This window comes from Pollachius pollachius (genome assembly GCF_949987615.1).
Source record: "Pollachius pollachius genome assembly, chromosome: 20".
Classification (NCBI taxonomy): Eukaryota; Metazoa; Chordata; class Actinopteri; order Gadiformes; family Gadidae; genus Pollachius; species Pollachius pollachius.
The window spans coordinates 17,026,752-17,047,110 of NC_136953.1; the positions used below are offsets into that span (position 1 = coordinate 17,026,752).

At 47.8% G+C, this 20,359-nt stretch overlaps 1 protein-coding gene and 1 long non-coding RNA gene across 2 annotated transcripts in view; one reads left to right on the top strand and one right to left on the bottom strand.

The window, feature by feature from the left end:
- Positions 1-14,186: 14,186 nt before the first annotated feature.
- cckar (cholecystokinin A receptor) overlaps positions 14,187-20,359 on the bottom strand; it is a 7,298-nt gene continuing 1,125 nt past the window's right edge. The window contains exons 2-5 of the mRNA XM_079757990.1: positions 19,874-20,125; positions 17,853-18,114; positions 16,728-16,855; positions 14,187-16,531 (exon numbers count right to left, since the gene is read on the bottom strand). Of these exons, the coding sequence (XP_079614116.1) occupies positions 15,876-16,531; positions 16,728-16,855; positions 17,853-18,114; positions 19,874-20,125 (1,298 nt within the window). The 3' untranslated portion in view covers positions 14,187-15,875. The remainder of the gene's footprint in view (positions 16,532-16,727; positions 16,856-17,852; positions 18,115-19,873; positions 20,126-20,359) is intronic.
- LOC307091117 lies at positions 18,139-19,925 on the top strand. Its single transcript, XR_013812706.1, has 3 exons — positions 18,139-19,437; positions 19,524-19,640; positions 19,808-19,925. It is a non-coding gene; the product is annotated as an uncharacterized lncRNA (long non-coding RNA).

Consider the following 20,359-nt stretch of genomic DNA (forward strand, 5'->3'; position numbering starts at 1 on the left):
CCTCTTGTGTGTCTGGTGATTACTGTAAAGTTCACGTGAATAAAATCGAAAAAAGCATTGACTTACAAAGAAGGCACTTTTTTTCTGCCTACTTGTGTCACCTATATTATTGTGCCCATTATGTGTGTATATGGAGTTGCAAAGTGGGGTACTTTTCACAACTTTTTATTTTTATTTTAGTACAAAACAAGCCTAGCAAAGGGAATTAAAATGACAGTGGAAAGTAAACCAAATGGGATTCTAGATCTGGAAGCGTACTTCAGCAAAAACAATGAATGTCTGGGTTTAGTTCATTGTTTCATTATGTTCACATAACTATGACTTCTAAAATGTTTTTCTTTGTCTTATGGAAAGTTCTGCTTTGAACATTAAACCGAACTAACAGCAAACCGTTTGTGAGCAGGTCCAGCTAAAGGCATACTAGACCATATAGGCGGTCTCCTAGGGCGAAGGAGATCATTATTGAAATTAAAATTAACATAGCACCCCTTCTCAATGTCTGCCTTGAGGTAACCAATGAAGAAAGAAATACACCTTATATCTTGTAATGTCATGCGTGACCTCTTTATTTATTAGATGATTGATGATTGATCGTCTCAGTGGTGTGGTGCAGAGTACTGTTGGATAACCTCTGTAGATCATACTTCTGCATCGTGTGAACTGGAGAGTCAAGTACAACTTCCGAGCAAATCCTAGTCGGCGTTCTTGGTGGTGCATGTAAGGGCTGTTGGTTAACACTCTGCGGACTCAGGTTCGAGTCCCCGCTCACGCGGCCACCGAGAAGGGCATTGATTGATGATTGATCAGTCTCAGTGGTGTCCAAGTGATGAACTCTTACTTCTGCATCATGTGAATTGCAAAGCCAAGTACAACTTCCGAGCACATTCTAGTCGGTGTTCTTGGTGGTGCAGCGGTTGAGGGTTGTTGGTTAACACTCTGCGGACTCAGGTTCGAGTCCCCGCTCACGCGGCCGCTGAGAAGGGCATTGATTGATCAGTCTCAGTGGTGTCCAAGTGATGAACTCTTACTTCTGCATCATGTGAATTGCAAAGCCAAGTACAACTTCCGAGCACATCCTAGTCGGCGTTCTTGGTGGTGCAGCGGTTAAGGGTTGTTGGTTAACACTCTGCGGACTCAGGTTCGAGTCCCCGCTCACACGGCCACCAAGAAGGGGGTGCCCCCAATATGTCTGCAGAACCCCCCCACCCCCCCCTTCCAGGGGGCTGGGGGGGGTGTTACAACTAAGAGGGTTATGCAACTTTTTTGCACAATCTTATGAATCAATGAAAGTTAAGTTGAAGTTATCCCCCCATGAAGAACCTCAGTGTAACTTAAATGCACAAACTCAACGCTGATAACTGAGTTTTAGAGGTTTAGATCATATCACTTACATAGTAACAAAACTACATTGGAAATACTTTTTTGAAGTTGATGACTGCTGCTTCTTATTCTTGGTTAAAATTCTTTTGGTGATAAGTGGTAATTTCTCCCATGAAAACAAATGGTTCTGACACAAATGGGATGATCAACATCATAGGGACTGGAACTTGCTTCTCTCTGACTGGTAACCTATAAACAACTTTCTCATGTGCACCACAGAGAGACATAGGTGATGGCATGATCAGAGGTTACATAGGACATTACATAACCTTAGGATTACACAGAAAAGGTCCAATATACATGTCAGATGAAAAAGAGGTTTCCATGACAACAGATTCAACAGTGTTGCTGGTGCCTCCCTACAGGTGTGTGTGTGTGTGTGTGTGTGTAGACATCTGCTGAGTAGGGTATGTACACTCTCTCACAAAATCTAGCCATGATCTAGCATGGCTCCCGCCCTGGTCCTAGCAGCTGAGGGAGCGATAGACTAAACTAACCCCGGGCTCTTCAGGGTACCCCAACAAGGCCTTGTGGTTAATAGAGGAGATGAAGGCTAAACACCTGGTCACACCAGGACCAGGATCTAGCTGCTAGCACGAGGTGACAAGAACGTCTGGACCATGGGGGAGGTCTCCGTGGTTTGTGTGTGCGTGAAGAGAAAAATAGCCGGCGTAGAACCCGCCAGCGGTCCTCTGTTATTCTCTATTCTGTTATTCTCTCTATAACTCCTACTCTCTTATCAGTAAAAAGTGCAACCCAGCCCTTTGAACATCCTAGTCGGCGTCTTGGTGGTGCAGCGGTTAAGGGCTGTTGGTTAACACTCTCTAGACTCAGGTTCGAGTCCCCGCTCACACGGCCACCAAGAAGGGGGTACCCCCAAAAGGGCCCCCAACGTGTCTGCAGAACCCCTCCATCCCCCCCTTCCGGGGGGCTGGGGGGGGTGTTACAACTAAGAGGGTCTTGCAACTTTTTTGAACGTTTACTAGGAAGTTCGTCTAGTTGAAGTTAACTCTCCCCCTGTTTTAAACTCAAATAAAAACTATAACATGCAGGGACTTAAACTAGGAGCTCTGCTGGTTCCAACCAATTGTGCTGCCCACTCAACCACAGTGTACGACATTGTTGGAGGATGCATTTGACATTCAAAGAACATTGTGTTTATAAAGAACCTCAGCGGGACTTGAACACACAACCTCAGCGCTGATAACCGAGAGCTCTCCACTGCGCCATAGACGCCCTGGTATCAGGCACTTGAATCAATGGACACAAACGGTTCGAGCCGTTTTACCCCTATAATAAAGAGGTTCTTCTATGAATGGCTTTGTGTTTTCAAGGCCTCAAGACTTCAAGGTTTTGAGAGGAATGCTACCTCTGACCTCTAAGAATGCATTACTTTGCACTTTTTTTTTGGAATTTTAATCATGTATTGCAATCGATAATTGATAATCGATAATCGAATCGGACTGAAAAAATGAATCGTTAGATTAGCCCTACCCACCACCACATAAGGATCAGGGCTCCATCGGCTTTCTAACTCGTGTTTCCCTCTCAGGCCCCAGTTCTTGAGCAGCACTCTGTGCCAATCTCCAAAGACTGTATTCCGACTCTTTGGTCATAAGCCTTCTTGTTTCTCTGATGCCTTTTATCTGCAGCCGCAGATGCTAGCTTGAAGGCTTCTTTCAGGTCTTCTTTTAGCTTGGCTACATAGCGGGAATGACAACCATCCTCAATGCCATCTGGAGAGGTTCCAAAACACACGGTGCGGGCAGACCTCGATCGAGTGATCATCGATCAAGTGATCACCGCCGGCTCCCGCCTAACGCCCGACAGATGATGGACGACCTGAACCGGGACCAACCCCACGGAGCCCCGGCCACGTTCCAGAGGATGATGGACCAGCTCCTACGGCCTCACCGGGCCTACGCCTCCGCCTACATCGACGATATAATCATCCACAGCGACAGCTGGGATGTCCACCTCCGGCAGCTGCGGGCCGTGCTGGGGGAGCTACGGAAGGCCGGTCTCACCGCCAACCCGGCCAAGTGCTGCCTCGGGCAGGTAGGGCTGGGGGGAGTGCTGTCCCAGGTCCGGGCCATCCATCCATCCACCAACAGTACCCATACAGATAATCATGGGGTAGTTTTTCTCTGATGGTTTCAGTTTTCTACTTGCAAAGGCCACTGGTCGCAAACCATCCTTGTACTCTTGGTGGAGTACTGCACCAAGTCTCTTCAAGCTTGCATCCACGTGCAGGATGTAAGGCTTTTGGGGATTTGCATTTCAGGTCGTCAGCAGCAAGTTCATGTCGCCTACTGCCTTCTCCATTAACCTCTGAAAGGTCGCCGGAGCTCCACTTATGCCCTGCGGCATTCGCTCGAACTTGTAGAAACCTAACGGTGCTTGAAGGTGCTTGCGCACATCTTCAATGTCTGCCGGTGCCAACCGACGTGAACGCTCACGGATAGTCGGATATGGTGTTCTACCCCTTTGGCTACATCCCACTCTTCCGTTGAGAAGACATGGGACCTTTGTGACAGCCTGGTTTTCAGAGTTTTGACACTTTCCTGCATAATGCCCACTCTCCCCACAACGGTAACAGAAATTCTCCTCTGCAACTGTTGGTGGTCCACGGGGAGAACGGGAGTCATATTTTGAAGCTTCTACTTTTGAGACTGCAGCCGCAGTCTCTTGGTTAGTTGCCTTATGGGTGAACTTTGTTTGTAGCCGCTTCATTTCCTTTCTCAATGCCTCAGCTCAGAGTCAGGACCAGGCTCACTGTGCAGAGATGCATTGAAAGGCGTTTTCTCAACATGTTCTAGCATAGCATAGCGCCTGATCTGGCCTAGTCACCACAGCAGCTACTAGGGCCTTGAGCTCTTTTAGTTCTGCCTTTAAGCCCTGGACTTCAGCCTGTTTAGTATCAATCTCTGGCTTCACATGAACACTTTGCACAGCGGGGTTGAGCCTTTTCCTTGAGGCCTCATACTCCTCTTCTGTCCTCAACTCTTTCAACAGCTGAAGAAAAGTTGGCGGCCTGTCTCTCCTCTCTTTTAGGCGGAGATTGACCAACATCAAGTCAGATGCCACAGCACCTCTCAACAGCTGCTCTAAGCATACTTGATCTACTCTGTCCAGCATGGCACCAGCTTTCTTAATCACTTTATCTAGTGACCGCTCAAGACGCCTCAGGAAGTCGGAGAGCTTTTCACCTGATTGCTGCTGCATTAAGCGAAACGCGAAGTACAGATCATCTCCAGACTCTGCTGTCCAAAACAATGCTCAACTGCCTCAAGGCACTGTTCAGGGCTAATCTCCGGATTGCCGGCTTTGGCTGCTTTGACTATTTCCAGCGCAGGTCCTTTTAGACTCTCCATTAGTCTACGCCTTTTCTCCTTAACAGAAAAGTCACACTCCTCGACCATAAGCTGTGCTTGCTCTAGTCAGTGTTCAACCTGCTCTTCACCTGCTGGAGTGGGCAGGGTTCCAGAGAAAACACGTAAGCGGCGATAGCTTCCATTATCAATAGCGGGCTTTGTCTTATCGAGCAAATCACCAAGTGCACGCAGAATGGACTCAGTTTGGCTAGGGTTAGTGGAGTAGGGGACATGCTCTGGGGTTTCTCCCCTGTCCTTTCCTCAGCCTGCTTTGCTCCGGCTAACAACTCACTGAAGTTATCTAGCGGTGCATGTAGGGCTCCACCTACTATGACAATAGGCCACGCCTCATTACCATCAGTAGGCATCACTTCAGCAGGAACATTTTCCCTCTTTAACTCTTCCCGACACTCACACAGGATCATATACCTGTTGCGCCTCATGTTGTATTTTGTCAAAAACAGAACAAAAAAAAAGTGTATACTGCAGTAGGGCTGCACGATAAATCGTTACTGCGAGTGCGACAAGAGATAAAAAGTGAAGACAAAATGGATTTTGATGATGAGGACCCAGCTACTAGTGGCGAGAATCAGCCAACCCCTCAGACACAAACGGAACTCGTTCCAAAAAAAGGCTCACATTCATTTACATTTACATTTAGGGCATTTAGCAGACGCTTTTATCCAAAGCGACTTACAATAAGTGCATTTGTTACAATAAGTACATTTGTCATAAGAAGTGAAACAATATATCGCTGTCGGTACAGTAAAGACGTTCATAGAACCAAGTGCAAGTATTACAATCGCTAGGCTAACCCATTCCCCGTGTAAAGCAGCGATAGCAGCTACTGTAGAAGCTACACAATTAAGTACCTTGAATAAGTGCAATGTACAAGTGCCAGGACGTACAACATTCAATGGTAGCTGTGCATTGGTTTCTATGCAGAGTCGAGATGAACTCTGAACAGGTGGGGGGGGGGATAAATGGCCTAAAAATTAAAAAAATGGAAAATGATTACGCCACTTCAGTGATGGTGCATTGGGTCATTTGGGAGATATTTTGTATTGGAAGTTGGTACCTATCATGAAATAAACCCCCCACCCCACCCAAAAAACCAAATCGGATATGTTTTTTGCCCCCTTTTCCTCCCTTTTATCATTAAAAATAAAATAATATCTTAAGAGAACATTTTGGTTCACCTGTCAGATGTTGCAATGTTCTAATGTGATAAAGTACATTTACATAATATATTGTGGCTGCTGGTTGACTACAAGCAAACCGTTGAAATCCCCAAGCAGACAGTCATATTCAACACACCATCAGACAAGCAGTTAAAAAAAGTTGTCCCAGGTATGCTTTTTTCTTTCAAACAAAATTATTATATTCTAATTATATTATTATATGATTTATTGTAAGATAATTTATCTTGGTTTGTGTCAGGTTCCAATATTAGTCATACTTTCAGCTTTCTATCTGTTAAGAACATAGCTAAAACTAGCTAGCTAGCTAGCTTAGTGCAACAGTTGTTTTGACATGTTTTTGCTCACATTAGCCAGCTAACTTTATTATACAGTAATCACTTAGTTAACTGTTACATTACGCTAAATTAGTAGGCAGCACCGAAGTTAATTAACACTCTCCTAGACCTAGTGCTTGTAACTTAATCTAATTTCGAATATTAATCTATTTCAGAGAAGTCACATCAGTCTGATGACATACATCATCAAGCATGGCAGAGCCCAAAAACATGCCCAAAACTAGATCTACTGGAAACATTTATAATGCAGATACTGACTTTCCTCCCTCCAAGACCTTCGAACCACCCACAAAACTCCCTACATTGCAGATTGTCATAAGCATGATACGGTACCACCTGGAGATGGGCAATGGGAGAGTGACTACAACTATGGCAGAACGGGAGGTGGCAAAACAGGTCTACGCCAAGTACTACCACGACACTGTGTTTTGTGTTTGTCATGATCCGCCCCTGGTTTTCCCATTCACCTGCCTGCCACCCTGATCACTCCCAATTAACCCAACCACCTTCACCTGTGTTTCCCCTATATCAGTCCTTTCCTCCCAAACATTCCCTGCCAGATTGTCTCTTGTGTTTCACATTGCTTTCCCGCGATTCGAATCCTGACCTACCACCTATCCTGCCTGCTCTCTGATCCTCGCCTGTCTGACTATCCTGCCTGCTCCTGATCCTCGCCTGTCTGACTGTCCTGCCTGCTCCTGATCACCGCCTGTCTGACTATTCTGCCGGTTCCTGATCCCCGCCTGTCTGACTATCCTGCCTGCTCCTGACCCCCGCCTGTCTGACTATTCTGCCGGTTCCTGATCCCCGCCTGTCCGACTACCCTGCCTGCTCCTGATCCCCGCCTGTCTGACTATCCTGCCTGCCGATCCTGAATCCGAATAAACGATTGACACTGTTCCACGCTCTTCGCCCGTCTGTGCACTTGGGTTCAGCCAAACGCTCACGTTACAGTGTTTCCTTGAGCACCATCCAGAGGAAGGTAGAAAGGATCTGGAAACAGTTCAGTGAGGGCAGAAAGAGGTATGGACAGACAGGGAAAGAAGACTCACTGGCTGTCAAACAATACAAAGAGTTATTTCATACAAAGTCTGAGCTCTTTGATGTATTTGCCCATGACCCTTTACGGCAGCAATCACTGGAGAAAGAGTGGTGTGTAAGCATGAGTGAGATGGAGCTCAAATACTATGAAGATCAGAAGACAGAGCGAAGGATGTTCTGTTCCAAAGGTGTGGACCCTGTCTGGTACCATGGCATGATGCGAACCCAAAGGTTGAGGGAGAGGAGCGAAGAGTACCAGAGGAAGAGAGACCAGCAGTGCTCATACCAAACTCTGGACCAACACCAGCAGGGCAGATCTTTTGTGGCACCCACACTACACTGGGCTTCAGCAGTGCCATGAATAAAGTGATGCGGTTGGTGGAGGCCGATATGAAGATGGAGCAAGTGCTACAAAGTTTCATGGTGGATCTGGATGTAGACAGCAAGAATGCCAGTGTGGCTGGACAGGCACTGGACATGTGCCTCAAGTTGGTGGCTCCTGAGTATTCCCACAAACCCTGGAACCGCTACATGGAATTCCTCCTCTTCCTTGAGCAAAGGCAGGTATCCAGTGTGCTGTTTTCCTACAAAGACAGCAGGTTTGGATGTCTCTCCAGGGCAGCAGCAGTCCTAACATACCACTTTGGCCATCTGACAGAGTTCCTGAGCCAGAACCCTCACATAAACAACCGCCTGGCTTGCCTCGTCAGAGAAGTGATGGAGCTTCCCTACCTCAAAGTGGTCCTTGTGGTGTTTGCCTGCCTGGGTGTGCACTTGGTGGAGCCCTTCTATGCCAGAACCATAGAGAAAGATGCTACCCATACTCAGCTCAGGGAGTTCTACAAGGGACTGCATACAGGTTTGGGCCAGCCAATCAGCGACAACTACACTACGTTCACAACACCTGAGTATCCTGTAGTGTCTGACAAGCTATTCAGTAGCGTAAAGAAGACCTACACGGAAGAGGTCCTAAACTCGGTGTCAGACGTGGCTGCCGAACACTTGGATGAAGTGAAGAAGCTGACAGATCTCATGCTGCCTCATCTGAAGACTGTCCTGGCCAGGCAGAGGAGGGACTATGGGATTGATGAGGAGACCTTTCCAATGGACTACCCTGTCAGTGAACAGGCTAGTAACATTGATGGCACCCCTGTGCACAACATTGGGATGGAGAGACAATGTGGCAAGGTGGACTACAGACTGAAGAAGCTAGGCACACTGAACGCAGTCAGTAGGTCAATAATTTTACAGAAGAGCCAGGAGCTTAGGGATGGACAGATTCCGTCCTTCAAAGGTTTCAAGGCAGCAGCCCAAGCAAAAAGAGAGGTTGAACTCAACTGGAGTAAACTCATGAAGGCGAAATTCGAGAGTGGGGCAGATGAGAAACAGGAGATGGCTCAAAGAAAGGAGAGGAAGAGACTAGACATGCTGGACACACTGAAATCTTTAGGTGGCCCCTTCACTGACAGTGGGGAAGTTGAAAAGTTCCTTGTGGATGAAAGTCTGAACAACAACGCAAAGCTGCAGAGGATGAAGCTTGAGGTTCAGTTTGCCAGAGAAAGCACCACGCTTCTGCCTAAAGTCGATCCTATCTTCAGAATCCAGGTGACACTGCCCAGTGGGAAGAGGAGGATGAAAACAGCACAGGAGTTTGGAGATGCTCTCATGGCATACCTAGGCAAGAGGAGTGACCGAACCACACTGGAATATGCAAAATTCCAAGAAAGTCTTGAAAGGCTAAGAAAAATATGAGGTGCTACTTAAAACTGACAAGTTGAAGTTCTTTCCATGTCAATGTGACTGAATAAAAATGATTAAACTGTTTTGTATTTGAAATAAACATTTTCCAAATGAGTTCAGTGTTCTAGTATTGTCAGACTGTAAGAATAATGCATACAAAGGGCAGAACAGCTAAAAAACGCTCTTTTTGTGTTCTTTTTTTAATTTTAAAGAGGGATGAGGGATTATTTTCAAGATACAGAGTCACTTTGAGGCGTAACAGTTCTTCTATTAATAGTGTTTATTAAATATCAAATGGGTTTGAAAGCATTTTTTCAACAGTATATTGGCAAACAGTAAGAATAGCTTATGCATTCCAGGCGGAATGTGCAGAAAATGCCACTTTTTGGGTTCTTTTTTTCATTTTCAAGGGGTGGGGGGTTATTTTCAAGAGTTACTTTTGGTGTCAAAGTTCTTGTATTTATAGTGTTAATCATGTCCCTAATGGGTGTGTTGAAATTTTGGACTTGATGATTATCCCCCCCCCAGAACAGGTGAGTTTTGAGTCTTTTGCGGAAGCTGGTGAGCGACTCTGCATTCGGTGGTGTGGAAGTATTTTGGCTTTAAGCAAAACAACGAGGGTCAGTCTAAAGGGATTTGCAAGGCATGCTTTGCGATCGTTGCAGCACCGCAAAGTAACACCACAAAACTATACCAGCACCTCAATCGTCACCACAAAGTGCAATATAATGAGGCTGTACAAGGCAAGAAGAAGTCTGAAAGTCGTCCAACATTAACAACACAGGCATCCATTACTGACACCTTGCACAAGGCAACCCCATACCCACATAACTCCAGTAGGAGTAAGGAAATAACGGACGCAATTGCTTACCATCTAGCAAAGGATATGGTTATGTTTATGGTGAAGATTAATCTTAATCGGGTGGGGGCAAAATAGATCTGTATATCTACCGTTGTCTGTGTTGGTGAAGAAATACCTATGCATTCCAGCTACCAGCTCACCTTCTGAGCGGCTGTTCAGTACAGCGGGCGACATTGTGACATGCCACCGTGCATCACTAAAGCCAGAGCATATGGACAGACTTGTGTTTCTGGCCAGGAATTTTTAAGTGCCATGTTCAGGGTCACATATAGGGTCATATGAGAGGACTATGTTCCAAAGAAAATATGTGTTTTATTTATGCTTATTTATGTTAAAGTTGGTTCAATATTCTCGTTTTTGTTACTGCACCTTTTTGTTGTCATGGTTCATGTGTGCAATAAAAAAATGTTTTTTTTATTTGTGAGAAAAAAATCGTGGCAGAAAATCGTGATATCGATTCTAAGCAAAAAAATCGTGATTCACATTTTTCCCTGAATCGTGCAGCCCTATACTGCAGCTTTAATTTCACTAATTAACTGGTACTGTTCATCTTGAAACCCAAACTAAACATAGCGGGGCCTCCATTTTATGTAGCCCTTTTACCCCTATAATAAAGAGAGCAGGGCCCTAGGTTCTTCAATCAATCCTAAATTATTAGTTTTGATTTCCTATATTAGGCTAACCATATAACACCAGCACCCTTATTAAATATTAACCACTAAACACACACAATATCCACTACACGTATTTAGTAACCAACCAACAAAAGGGTAAGTAACGTAACGTAAACGTTTACTTATTTGAGAACAATATAACTGCATGTCACAGATCCCATATCGGACTTCTTATTACCATACAGGCTACAAGTAATTAACATTACTAACTAAGCCGGCACATAAAATAAACAAAATAAAACAATCCTTTACAAAAGAAAACCCCGTTGCAGGCCTGTTGATGAATAGTCCTCTTTGCTCCCCCGAGCCAAGAGAACTCGGTCGGCTACTCACACGTCCGGGTAAAACGCGATGGGCGTCCTTCAAGGTCCGTGGAAGTCCGTGAGAGTACTGGGAAAGTCCGTGTGTAGCGGTTGGGTACTGTCTCTCGTTGCGTTGTGTGAATGACACGATGAAACCTTTGGCAGCCAGCCGTTTATTCTGGTTCTTGGTTATACCTGGTTATATTTTCAACAGGGGAAAATCACGGATGACAAACTTTAAAATGGCAGCCTCTCCCAGCCGGGGTACACGTCGACTGACCATTTGCATGAAAATAAATGCATCACACAAAACACTAAACGTTACACTAACATAACGACCCACTAAATATGTATCTGAATGAACATAGTGGCATACCTGGTTATATTTTCAACAGGGGAAAATCACGGATGAGAAACTTTAAAATGGCTGCCTCTCCCAGCCGGGGTACACGTCGACTGAGGAGAGTCACGCGTGCCCAGTTAATAACCCCCGCATTCCACTAGAGGGAGCTCTAGCACTCCCACGACCACAGCCGTGCAAGGGTCCTACTGGCAATGGCAAGTGGGAAGCACCAACCCCGCTACACGTGGACGACTTCAACAAGACTGTACTCCATCACAAGCAGGTGCTCCGTCCACCAACGTACATTTTTCTCCTACCTCCAGCACGTCTTCCCTTTCCTCCCCTTTCCCGCCTTCTCCACATTCACCCGCAAACACCTCATTGCGCCCTCTTCTGGTTGGATGGCCATATAACAGTTCAATTAAGCAAAAAATATCTACAACATTTAACATACATCAAATAACATTAACAAAGTTTGCAACATTACACAAACGTCAACAAAACATTATGAAAAATAATAAACTCTTACATAATATTGTTTATTATTTTAAATAACCAGAACCCGTTGTTGTTGTTGTTTTGTTGTTTTGCTACTATGGTGACCGATGACCTTCCATTTATTTTCGTGGTACAAACTTCGGAGCGCTGTGACCTTTGGTTCTTCCCACCTTTTCTTGGAAAAAGAGGTTTTGAATTAGCAGAAACCTGTGAGTGTGTGTGTGTGTGTGTGTGTGTGTCTGTGTGTGTGTGTGTGCTCACGATTACATAACAGCCACACTTGTCTTCGAGTCTCGTGATGTTAGGTTTCCAGAGGAAGAACCGAAAACTAAAACAGGCCTTCTTTATGTGTTCACGTCCGACGATGAGTCTCCAAACATTCAGCAATACTGCTCTCCTCTCGCTCGCATAATGTCTGCCTGACCACTAGCTCACCAGCCAGCTGTGTGTGTGTGTGTGTGTGTGTGTGTGTGTGTGTGTGTGTGTGTGTGTGTGTGTGTGTGTGTGTGTGTGTTCTAAGCAGGGCCAAGGCTCAAAAGAAAAAGGATTACTACAATGAAAAATCGAGTCTGAACTCCATTTTGAAAGTGTGCGTTTAACCACTTGTGTTGTTGTCGCTCATGGTCGTCTCTCTGGCAGAAACGTCTGTCCGGCCGTCTTCCACGTCATCTGGACAGAACTCCAGCCCGCTGCTGCCAGAGTGGAGCGGTGTTCCCGCCAAACGCCCAACGAACATTCCCCTCGCCACCGATTCAGCACCGAGCTCAATTTGTTCCAAAGTTAAAGTATTCAACCTGAGCGAACACGTAAATCAGGCGCATTTGCGAAATTTGAAACAAATATCGCGAACTTTGCGTGAACCGCGTCGTTTGTGCCATTTGCGCCAAAAAAGAGCATCTAGTCACGTCTTTTTCTGACTTTAAGTGTTCGCGCCACACCAAAAATTTGCTTTGCTTTTGGTATGATTGAATGCTGGACTTCACTAGGGAGCTGTGAACTCTTCGGGGTGTTTCACTCTGCTGTCATGAATATCTGCTTCCAGAAGCTTCTCCACCTGAAACCACCACCTTGAATTCTGCAAGGAACAAAAAGAAGGGGTTCGCTTGCACACTCAAATTAAAGACAAGTTATATGTAAATTATGCCCCCCCCCCCCAAAGTAACCTTGCCCTTACCTTGTCAATGATGTTAAATATTTTACATTGTAATATTAATATTTTTAAATTATTGATACATAGCCTCCACTTCTTTTATGTAAAAAATGTAAAAAAACAAAATGAAACAAAAAAAGTCAACCAAGTGCTTTATATCACATGCTGGGTCGTATTTAAAAGAACCGCCCACTTCCTGTCCGAGAAAAGTCCAAAACTAGGTGCTATCAGCCGATACTTTCTGTATATATAATATGGTGTTAGCATCGACGGTAGCATCTGTCGAATTAGCGCTTCTTCTTCTTTACAACTTTTCTTGTGAAAATCCACTTTCCAGCCAGCCTGAAACCTTTACTCATTAGGATAGCCATCACCAAAACTTACTGTAGAATCCTTCCACCTGAGCGGGGTCTGTGTTACTCTCTACGTCTTCCCCTGGGCTCTGCTGGGGTCTGACATCTCATTCTGTACGCATCCGCAGCGCTTTGGAAAAACATCGTCACTTAACAGCAGATCTGTTCCTGTTTTTATTATTTTTTTATTTACCTGTCTAATCAAATCATGTTTGTTCTGATTCAGAAAGCAGCTGTGATGCTCTGAATAATGTGTGTGTGTCCTCTAATATACCAAATGTGTTTTTATAACAGTTTTCATGCACTGCTATAAAAAACAGGGCGCAGGCGAGGCAGCTTTTTAAAAAGAGGCATGTGTGTGTGTGTGTGTGTGGGGAACCCAACCGTCCTCCTTAAAGACTGATTGGCAGTAAGGACGCAGAGTGCTTCGTTCTTCTTCTGCTTCTGCCCTCTTTTCAAATCTCTCCAGCTACACCCTTCTTTCACCTCCCATCATCTCTCCCCCTCACTCTCTCTCCTCCTCTCTCTCACCCTCTCCTTTCTCCCTCACCCTCTCCTCTCTCTCTCACCCTCTCCTCTCTCCCTCTCCTCTCTATTTGTATGTTCCATTTGGGGAATGTTCGATGCTGGTTTACGCTTCGCTTTGCCTCAGCCAGATTTCGCTTCATTGAATCTGGCTGCCTTCTCTCTCCCTCCCACTCTCTGTCTCTCCCCCCCCTCCCTCTCTCTCTCTCTCTCTCTCTCCCACTCTCCCTCTCTCTCTCTCGCTCTCCCCCCCATCCCCCTCTCTCTCCTATGTGTACTAGTAACGGTCAACAGAGTCATTGTGGTAGTAGACTGCTCTCAAAGGGTTGCTGATGGTAGAATCCTGTGCCGTTTGTAACATTTAGCAATAACGTCAAAATGGAAAAAAAAACAAGGGGACAGTTTTTTTTATATAATAACATACAATAGTTTTTTGTTTTTTGTACATATTGTAGTTTCCGATCATGCTCAAAGCCGTATGTCATTGAAAGAAGAAAACAAATATTGGCAATATTGGTAATAAAACAAAAATAAATAAAAAAATATAGAAATTTGACCTCTTGTGTGTCTGGTGATTATTTGGGTTTATTTGGCATTAAGGTCATCAGGCCACACCTTGGTAGGCCCGCTGTTCAGGTCCTCAGCTCCTCATCGTGCCGTAGATTAAATGAACACACAAACCTTCTAAAACGTCAACATGGCCGCTGGCATCCTCTCCGGTCGGTCGGGGACCTTCAGAGACGTTCCCGCGTGTGAAACGGACCATTACAATCCGTACAACTGACCCGTCTCTGGGCTTGCTGCTCAGCTGGCCTAGCTTTGGGTGCTACCTCCGGTCGGCTCGGGGCTCAGCCGTTAACGACTGTTTGAATCCACTTTAGAGTAAAGCCGATAAAAGCCCCCACGGTACTGCGGCCAACGGCGTCTTCTCCGGCCGCCTGCTCGGCTGAAAAGGCTTTATTTGGGCAGCCAGAGGTGGCTCATCTGGTCGGGGTTCAAACGATGAGTCAGGACCGCCTGTCTGCTCTACGACAGTCAAGACCGTTAGATGGGCTTCAGTCATCGACCTCGTAAATGTCACAACAGATTTAACTGCCTTAATTACCGTGATCTATGTGGGTATTTTTAACAGTCAAAGGTCATCCCTCAGTATGACTTGTGTTGGGAGGTTGTCTACAATGGTTGGTTTATATGTGATTATCATAGGCTGAGAGACTTGAGACAGATGTCGGAGCACATGACAGAAACACACCGAAGCAGGACGGAGCAGAGATGTGTTGCGACAGCAGGAGCCCGCTGAACACAGACGGCTCTGCCTGCGCTGCGGCGTTCTTTGAAGAGGGAGGCAGGTGTCGAAAGTCCCACCAAACGGCCCGAGCACACACAGTACGACATCAACGCACACACACGGCGCTCAAGGACGAAAACAAATAACAAAAACACTGGAATGGGCTTCCTCGGGCCGCTGTTAACTAGGAATACATTGCTCAACCACAGATGAAAACATAAAAACAAAGCGAGATGTTGAAGCCGCGCCGCGAGCCTCGACTGCTAATCTTGTTTGTGTCCATAGCAGAGCCGTGTGTGACTTGGTTTACACCGCGCCGCGCTCCAGAAGATCCTGTCCAAACACAGCAGCCTCAGACATATACAGCTGCTGGGCCACTGGCCTTCTCCAAACATGTGCTCCTATTATCGGATTAACACACTTGCAGATCGTCCGGTGTGCTAACATAAGGTACGGAGCTGGTCTGCTGCGTGAACAACGTCCAAATTTATTTAACGGGTCGAAACTAGACAGATCTTTTGGACGATGACTTGAGTAATACGGTGACGGTCGAATCAGATGGGGGGGGTTGATTGATGGATGGGCGGTGGCAGCGGTAATCTCCCCTCATGGCGGTCTTCTCCTTGTGGTTGGCGCTACATAACAAGCTGAAGCAGAGCATTAAGCCGTACCATAGTCCTACGAAGGGCTCAGCAGGCCGTCAACCAATCAGAACGTCACTATGCCGACGGCGCCCAGCGGATCCTCCCCTTCACCTCGAGGCGTTGGCGTCACGAGTCGCCCGGACCGAGCGCGTGACTCCCCCCCCTCACGCCTCGGGCTCGCCGCCGGCCGGCGCCCGCACATACGTGAAGCGCACGCAGGCGGCGGCACCGCCGCCGGGCGGGCTGAGGCCGTTCGCCGCCGACCCCCCGCCCCTGCTCCCCCTCCCCTTCTTGCTCCCCGCCGACCTCCGGAAGGCGGAGCCTCTGCTGCTGCTCCCGCCGCCGTCGGCGTGGCGAACGCCGCCCCGGGCGCAGCAGGAGAAGGTGGACAGCACGCCCTGGCGGAAGCGCTTGTTCATGAAGCAGTAGATGAGCGGATTGACGCAGGCGGACACGTAGGACAGCAGGTGGATGAAGGAGATGGGCGCCCCCGTGAGGCGGTGGGCGGAGCGGTGGTCGAAGGCCTGCCAGGCGTTGACCACGAACACCGGCGTCCAGCACAGGAAGAAGAGGGAAACGATCACCAGCAGCATGCGGATCACGCGCTTCTTGGCCACCAGGTTGGCGGTGGAGCTGCTCCCGGAGACGCGGCCCAGCTTGGCCTTGGTGGATGCGCCGCTGGCTCCGCCTCCACCGCTGGCTCCGCCTCCGACCCCGCTGCCCAGGCCCGCCCCCCCCAGCAGGCTTCTCCTCTTGGAGGGCGTGAGGTAGCAGCCGTCGTTGTCTCCGGGTTTGATGCTTCCTGTGCTGCACTGTCTCTCTGCCGGAGGGGGGGGAGAACAGGGAGGTTAACGGAGAGACTCAACGGGCCCCCAGGGTCCAGGGGTCCGTACGGGACCCCCAGGGTCCGTACGGTCCCCCAGGGTCCAGGGGTCCCCAGACGCTGGTCTATCAGCCTGGTTAACGATGAATGGGAGCGTTTAAACGGTGTATGTGGAGGCCGCCTCGTTGCTCACCTCGGCTGCTCTTCCTGTTGGTCATCTCGAACTTGATGCCGCGGTAGAGCTCCAGCGAGATGAGTCCGTACGCCGTCATCATCACGATCCCCGGGATGAGGAAGAGCAGCAGCAGCAGAGACACGTACCTGACGAAGATTCCAGAATATAAAGACCGGCGCGTCTTTAAGAGTGATGAACACCTGGCCTCTCTGGGACTTCCTGCCAGGAAGAGCCATCTTCCTCCCCTCCTTCCCCCCAACGGTGTTAATAACAGAGGAGTGGGCATGGAGGTGTGTGAGTGGCTGCCGTCGCCCCACAGACGAACGAGCATTGGACCAGGAAGTGGTCGTTAACGATGCGTTTCAATTGTTTCCGTGACGCCGGCCTTGGGTTCCTGAGCCGACAGCTAACTCTTGTTCTAACGATAACAAGTCGTACAAAGAACCAAACATATGGAGGACATAAACCACCGGGGGGGGCGTGGGGGGGATTTGGAGTGAGGCACTCTGCCGCTGCAGGGAGCGTATAAAAGAGATTCACGGTCTGTGTAACACAGAGCGGAGGCTTTCCGACAGCAGTTAAAAAGTGAGGGATGTCCGACGGCGTCTGAGGACGTCTGCTGAGGCAGCACAGACCAGCGGTAAAGAGCCTGGCTTCATCACACTGAAACACACAGAGTCATATCGGGAGAGCCTTAGGTTGACTTTTAATACTTTTAAGGGGCTGGTCTGACCTTGACCCAACAATATGATCTCATGTTTCCCTTCCCAATTAGATGGTCAGATTCTTTGCTAAAAGGGTTTCACTTTGAAAGTCCCCGTATCTTCTGCACTAATGACCCGTATAGCTTCATATCAACGTTTGTCTTCCGGCACCGGACTGCTCTCCAAAATCGACAGACGTCAGCCATTGTTGCAACCATTTCGATATCATACCCGTGAGCGTCACCCCAGACGTACGACGGTGATCAACAGGGCGACACCCCAGCATACCCAGTGGACCACCGTACCAACTACTGCCCCGCCCCATAAGAGTTTGATCCCTCCCACTCATGACGTCACTAACGAAGACCCACTAACGAGGCGCCACTAACGACGTCCCACTAACCCGTGGGTTGAGCGGGTAATGAAGCCCTCTGCTCACCAGGACTGCTGGATGACGTCGTTGGGCCACACCAGGCGACACATGTGGCCGGTGGAGTTGTTGATGCGTGTAAAGGGCTTCAGGGTACTGGAGATGGGGTAGGGCAGCATCAGGATGAGGGAGGCCGCCCACGTGGCTGAGATGACTTTGACGGCGTGCGACTTGGTCTGCCAGGTGCGCGAGGTGAGCGGGTTGCAGATGGCACTGTAGCGCTCCAGGGAGATGGCCATCAGGTTGAAGGTGGACACGCTCACCGACACGCCTGGGGACAGACAATGCTCACTTCCTGTAAGGAAATACCACCGGCTTCCTGTTTACCAAACAGTCAGAGCGGCTCTGGGGACTCTGGTTTGAGATGCATGGAGGAGGAGGAGGGGTGAGGACGCCTGGAGGTACACTGTAGGGACTGGGATTCGAACCATGACCCTCCCAGATGGGAGTCGCCCTAGCCACTAGTTTCCCGTCCCTCTCTGCTGTCGCTGATGGGTTGAGTGGCTCCTCTAAGCCCTGGTGAAATACTGGCTGTGTTCCCGTCCAGTCTGAGTCTTGCCCTGTTTTAATCTAACGTTTGGACAAAGTCTGTCAGAACACGAACACTTCTCAGCTCCTAACTGACTGCGTTGCTAAAGTCAAATTCAACCAGGGTGACTGTGCTAATTGTATTGTATCTGTGGTGGAAATATTAATCGTAACTATAATATACAACTAGATACAAATTAGATAAAGCTTGTTTCAATAATTACGAGTAAATTGAAAAGGGATTTGTATGCATTGTCCTTGGACCTAGAGATGCCTCCCTTCCTCTAATTTCAAGGTGTCCAGGTAGTTTGCATTTTCATTGCCACTGCAGTCTGATACTGAGGCCAATCGACTGACTTCTTTGTTGTGTCGATTCCTTTAACTGTCCCGCAGCCTTGCTTGCAGCTTTGCAGACATATCAACTTCATCCAGAGTGTATTGCAATTGGTCTCTCCCGCCAATCCTTAACTCTCCACGATGGTCATACCCCCTCACCTTTGTTTCCTTTGTACTAATGACCAACGATGTGAATTGTAGGAATGAGAAGAATAAGAAGAACTTCCCTATAAGAATCATGTTCCCCCATTGCCTCAATGAATGTATTTGTTATGCTGCGAGTAGCTTCCTAAGATCAAGCTCTAAAATGTAATCAAAGACTTGGCTGTCCGAAGTGTCCTAAAAATACATTATTCTTAATCAGTATCCTATTCAAGGAAGCATTCAACATTATTGAGTCAGTGTGACCCGAGCAGCTGCATGTCAGTTGATTAAACCAACCCTTTGAAAGGGTTCCAGAACTATCTCTGCCAAACCGGCTCCTCCATCAGCTGTGTGTTGACACGCCAAGACGAGCAGATCCTGTCTGATAAATACCTCCACCTTATCGCCCGGGCCGAGAGGAGAGGTGTAAACGGGTTAACCTGCCCGAGATGGACGGCCGGGCCGCTAGCATGACAGCACCGTGGTTAGCCTGCCGCATAATACCGACCGACAGGAAACGTCAGAAACCCGACCAGGATCACAGTGCAGATATGTGTCAGAAAACCATCGCTAATCCGATAAAACGGTAAGATGAGGAATTTGAGATTCCGAAGTCAATTATTTTTGCCACAGCTAATATGAGTTGTTGAGGTTGTCCTGTTTTTCTTTTAGCTTGAGGTCACATCCTGTGAATACCTCCACGGTTGACGTCTCTGAGAGAGATACAAACCGGCCCCATCTAGAAAACATTCCTGTTTTCAAGTCAACTTTAACCCTTATCCACACGAGGTGACACTGGTTCACTAACAGCCAAGGCTTAAAAAGCCAAGTGGGACTTAAAAGTCAAATTAAGAATTTGGGCATTTTAAACAATTATTATTATTGGATCCTCACTCACATAATATTATGGGTGCTTATTTTGCATGCCTGATGGGACCTAATTGGTGCCCTTTAAGGTTCGCGATCCACAGTTTGGACACCGCTGAGACCTCCACAGCCAAACGGCGATCACCAGCGCTCACCCATGAAGTACATGACCAGCTTGCACATGCCGGCGCCGAACACGAAGTTCCTCATGAGGTTGGGGATGAGCGTGAAGGGGATGCAGACCAGAGAAACCATCAGGTCGGACACGGCAAGCGACAGCAGGAACAGGTTGGTGACCGTCCGCATGCGCCGGTTGCGCACCAGCACGGCGATGATGAGGGTGTTGCCGAGCACGCTGAGGAGGAAGATGAGGCTGTACAGCACGATGCGGACCGCCTCGTTGATGTCTGGATCGGGTCGAGTCGGGTCAGAGAGAGAGAGAGAGAGAGAGAGACATGGAGGGAGATAAGCGCAGGCAGGTAAACAGATGCGGGACAAGATAGTTAAAGACAGGCGGGAGAGAGAGACAGCTGAGCGAGGCGATCTCAGGTGCCGTCGCGGCAGGACGTCGGTTCCACGTTTTTGTGACATTACGTGAAACGTGAAAATACAACTCAAGAACACACACACACACACACACA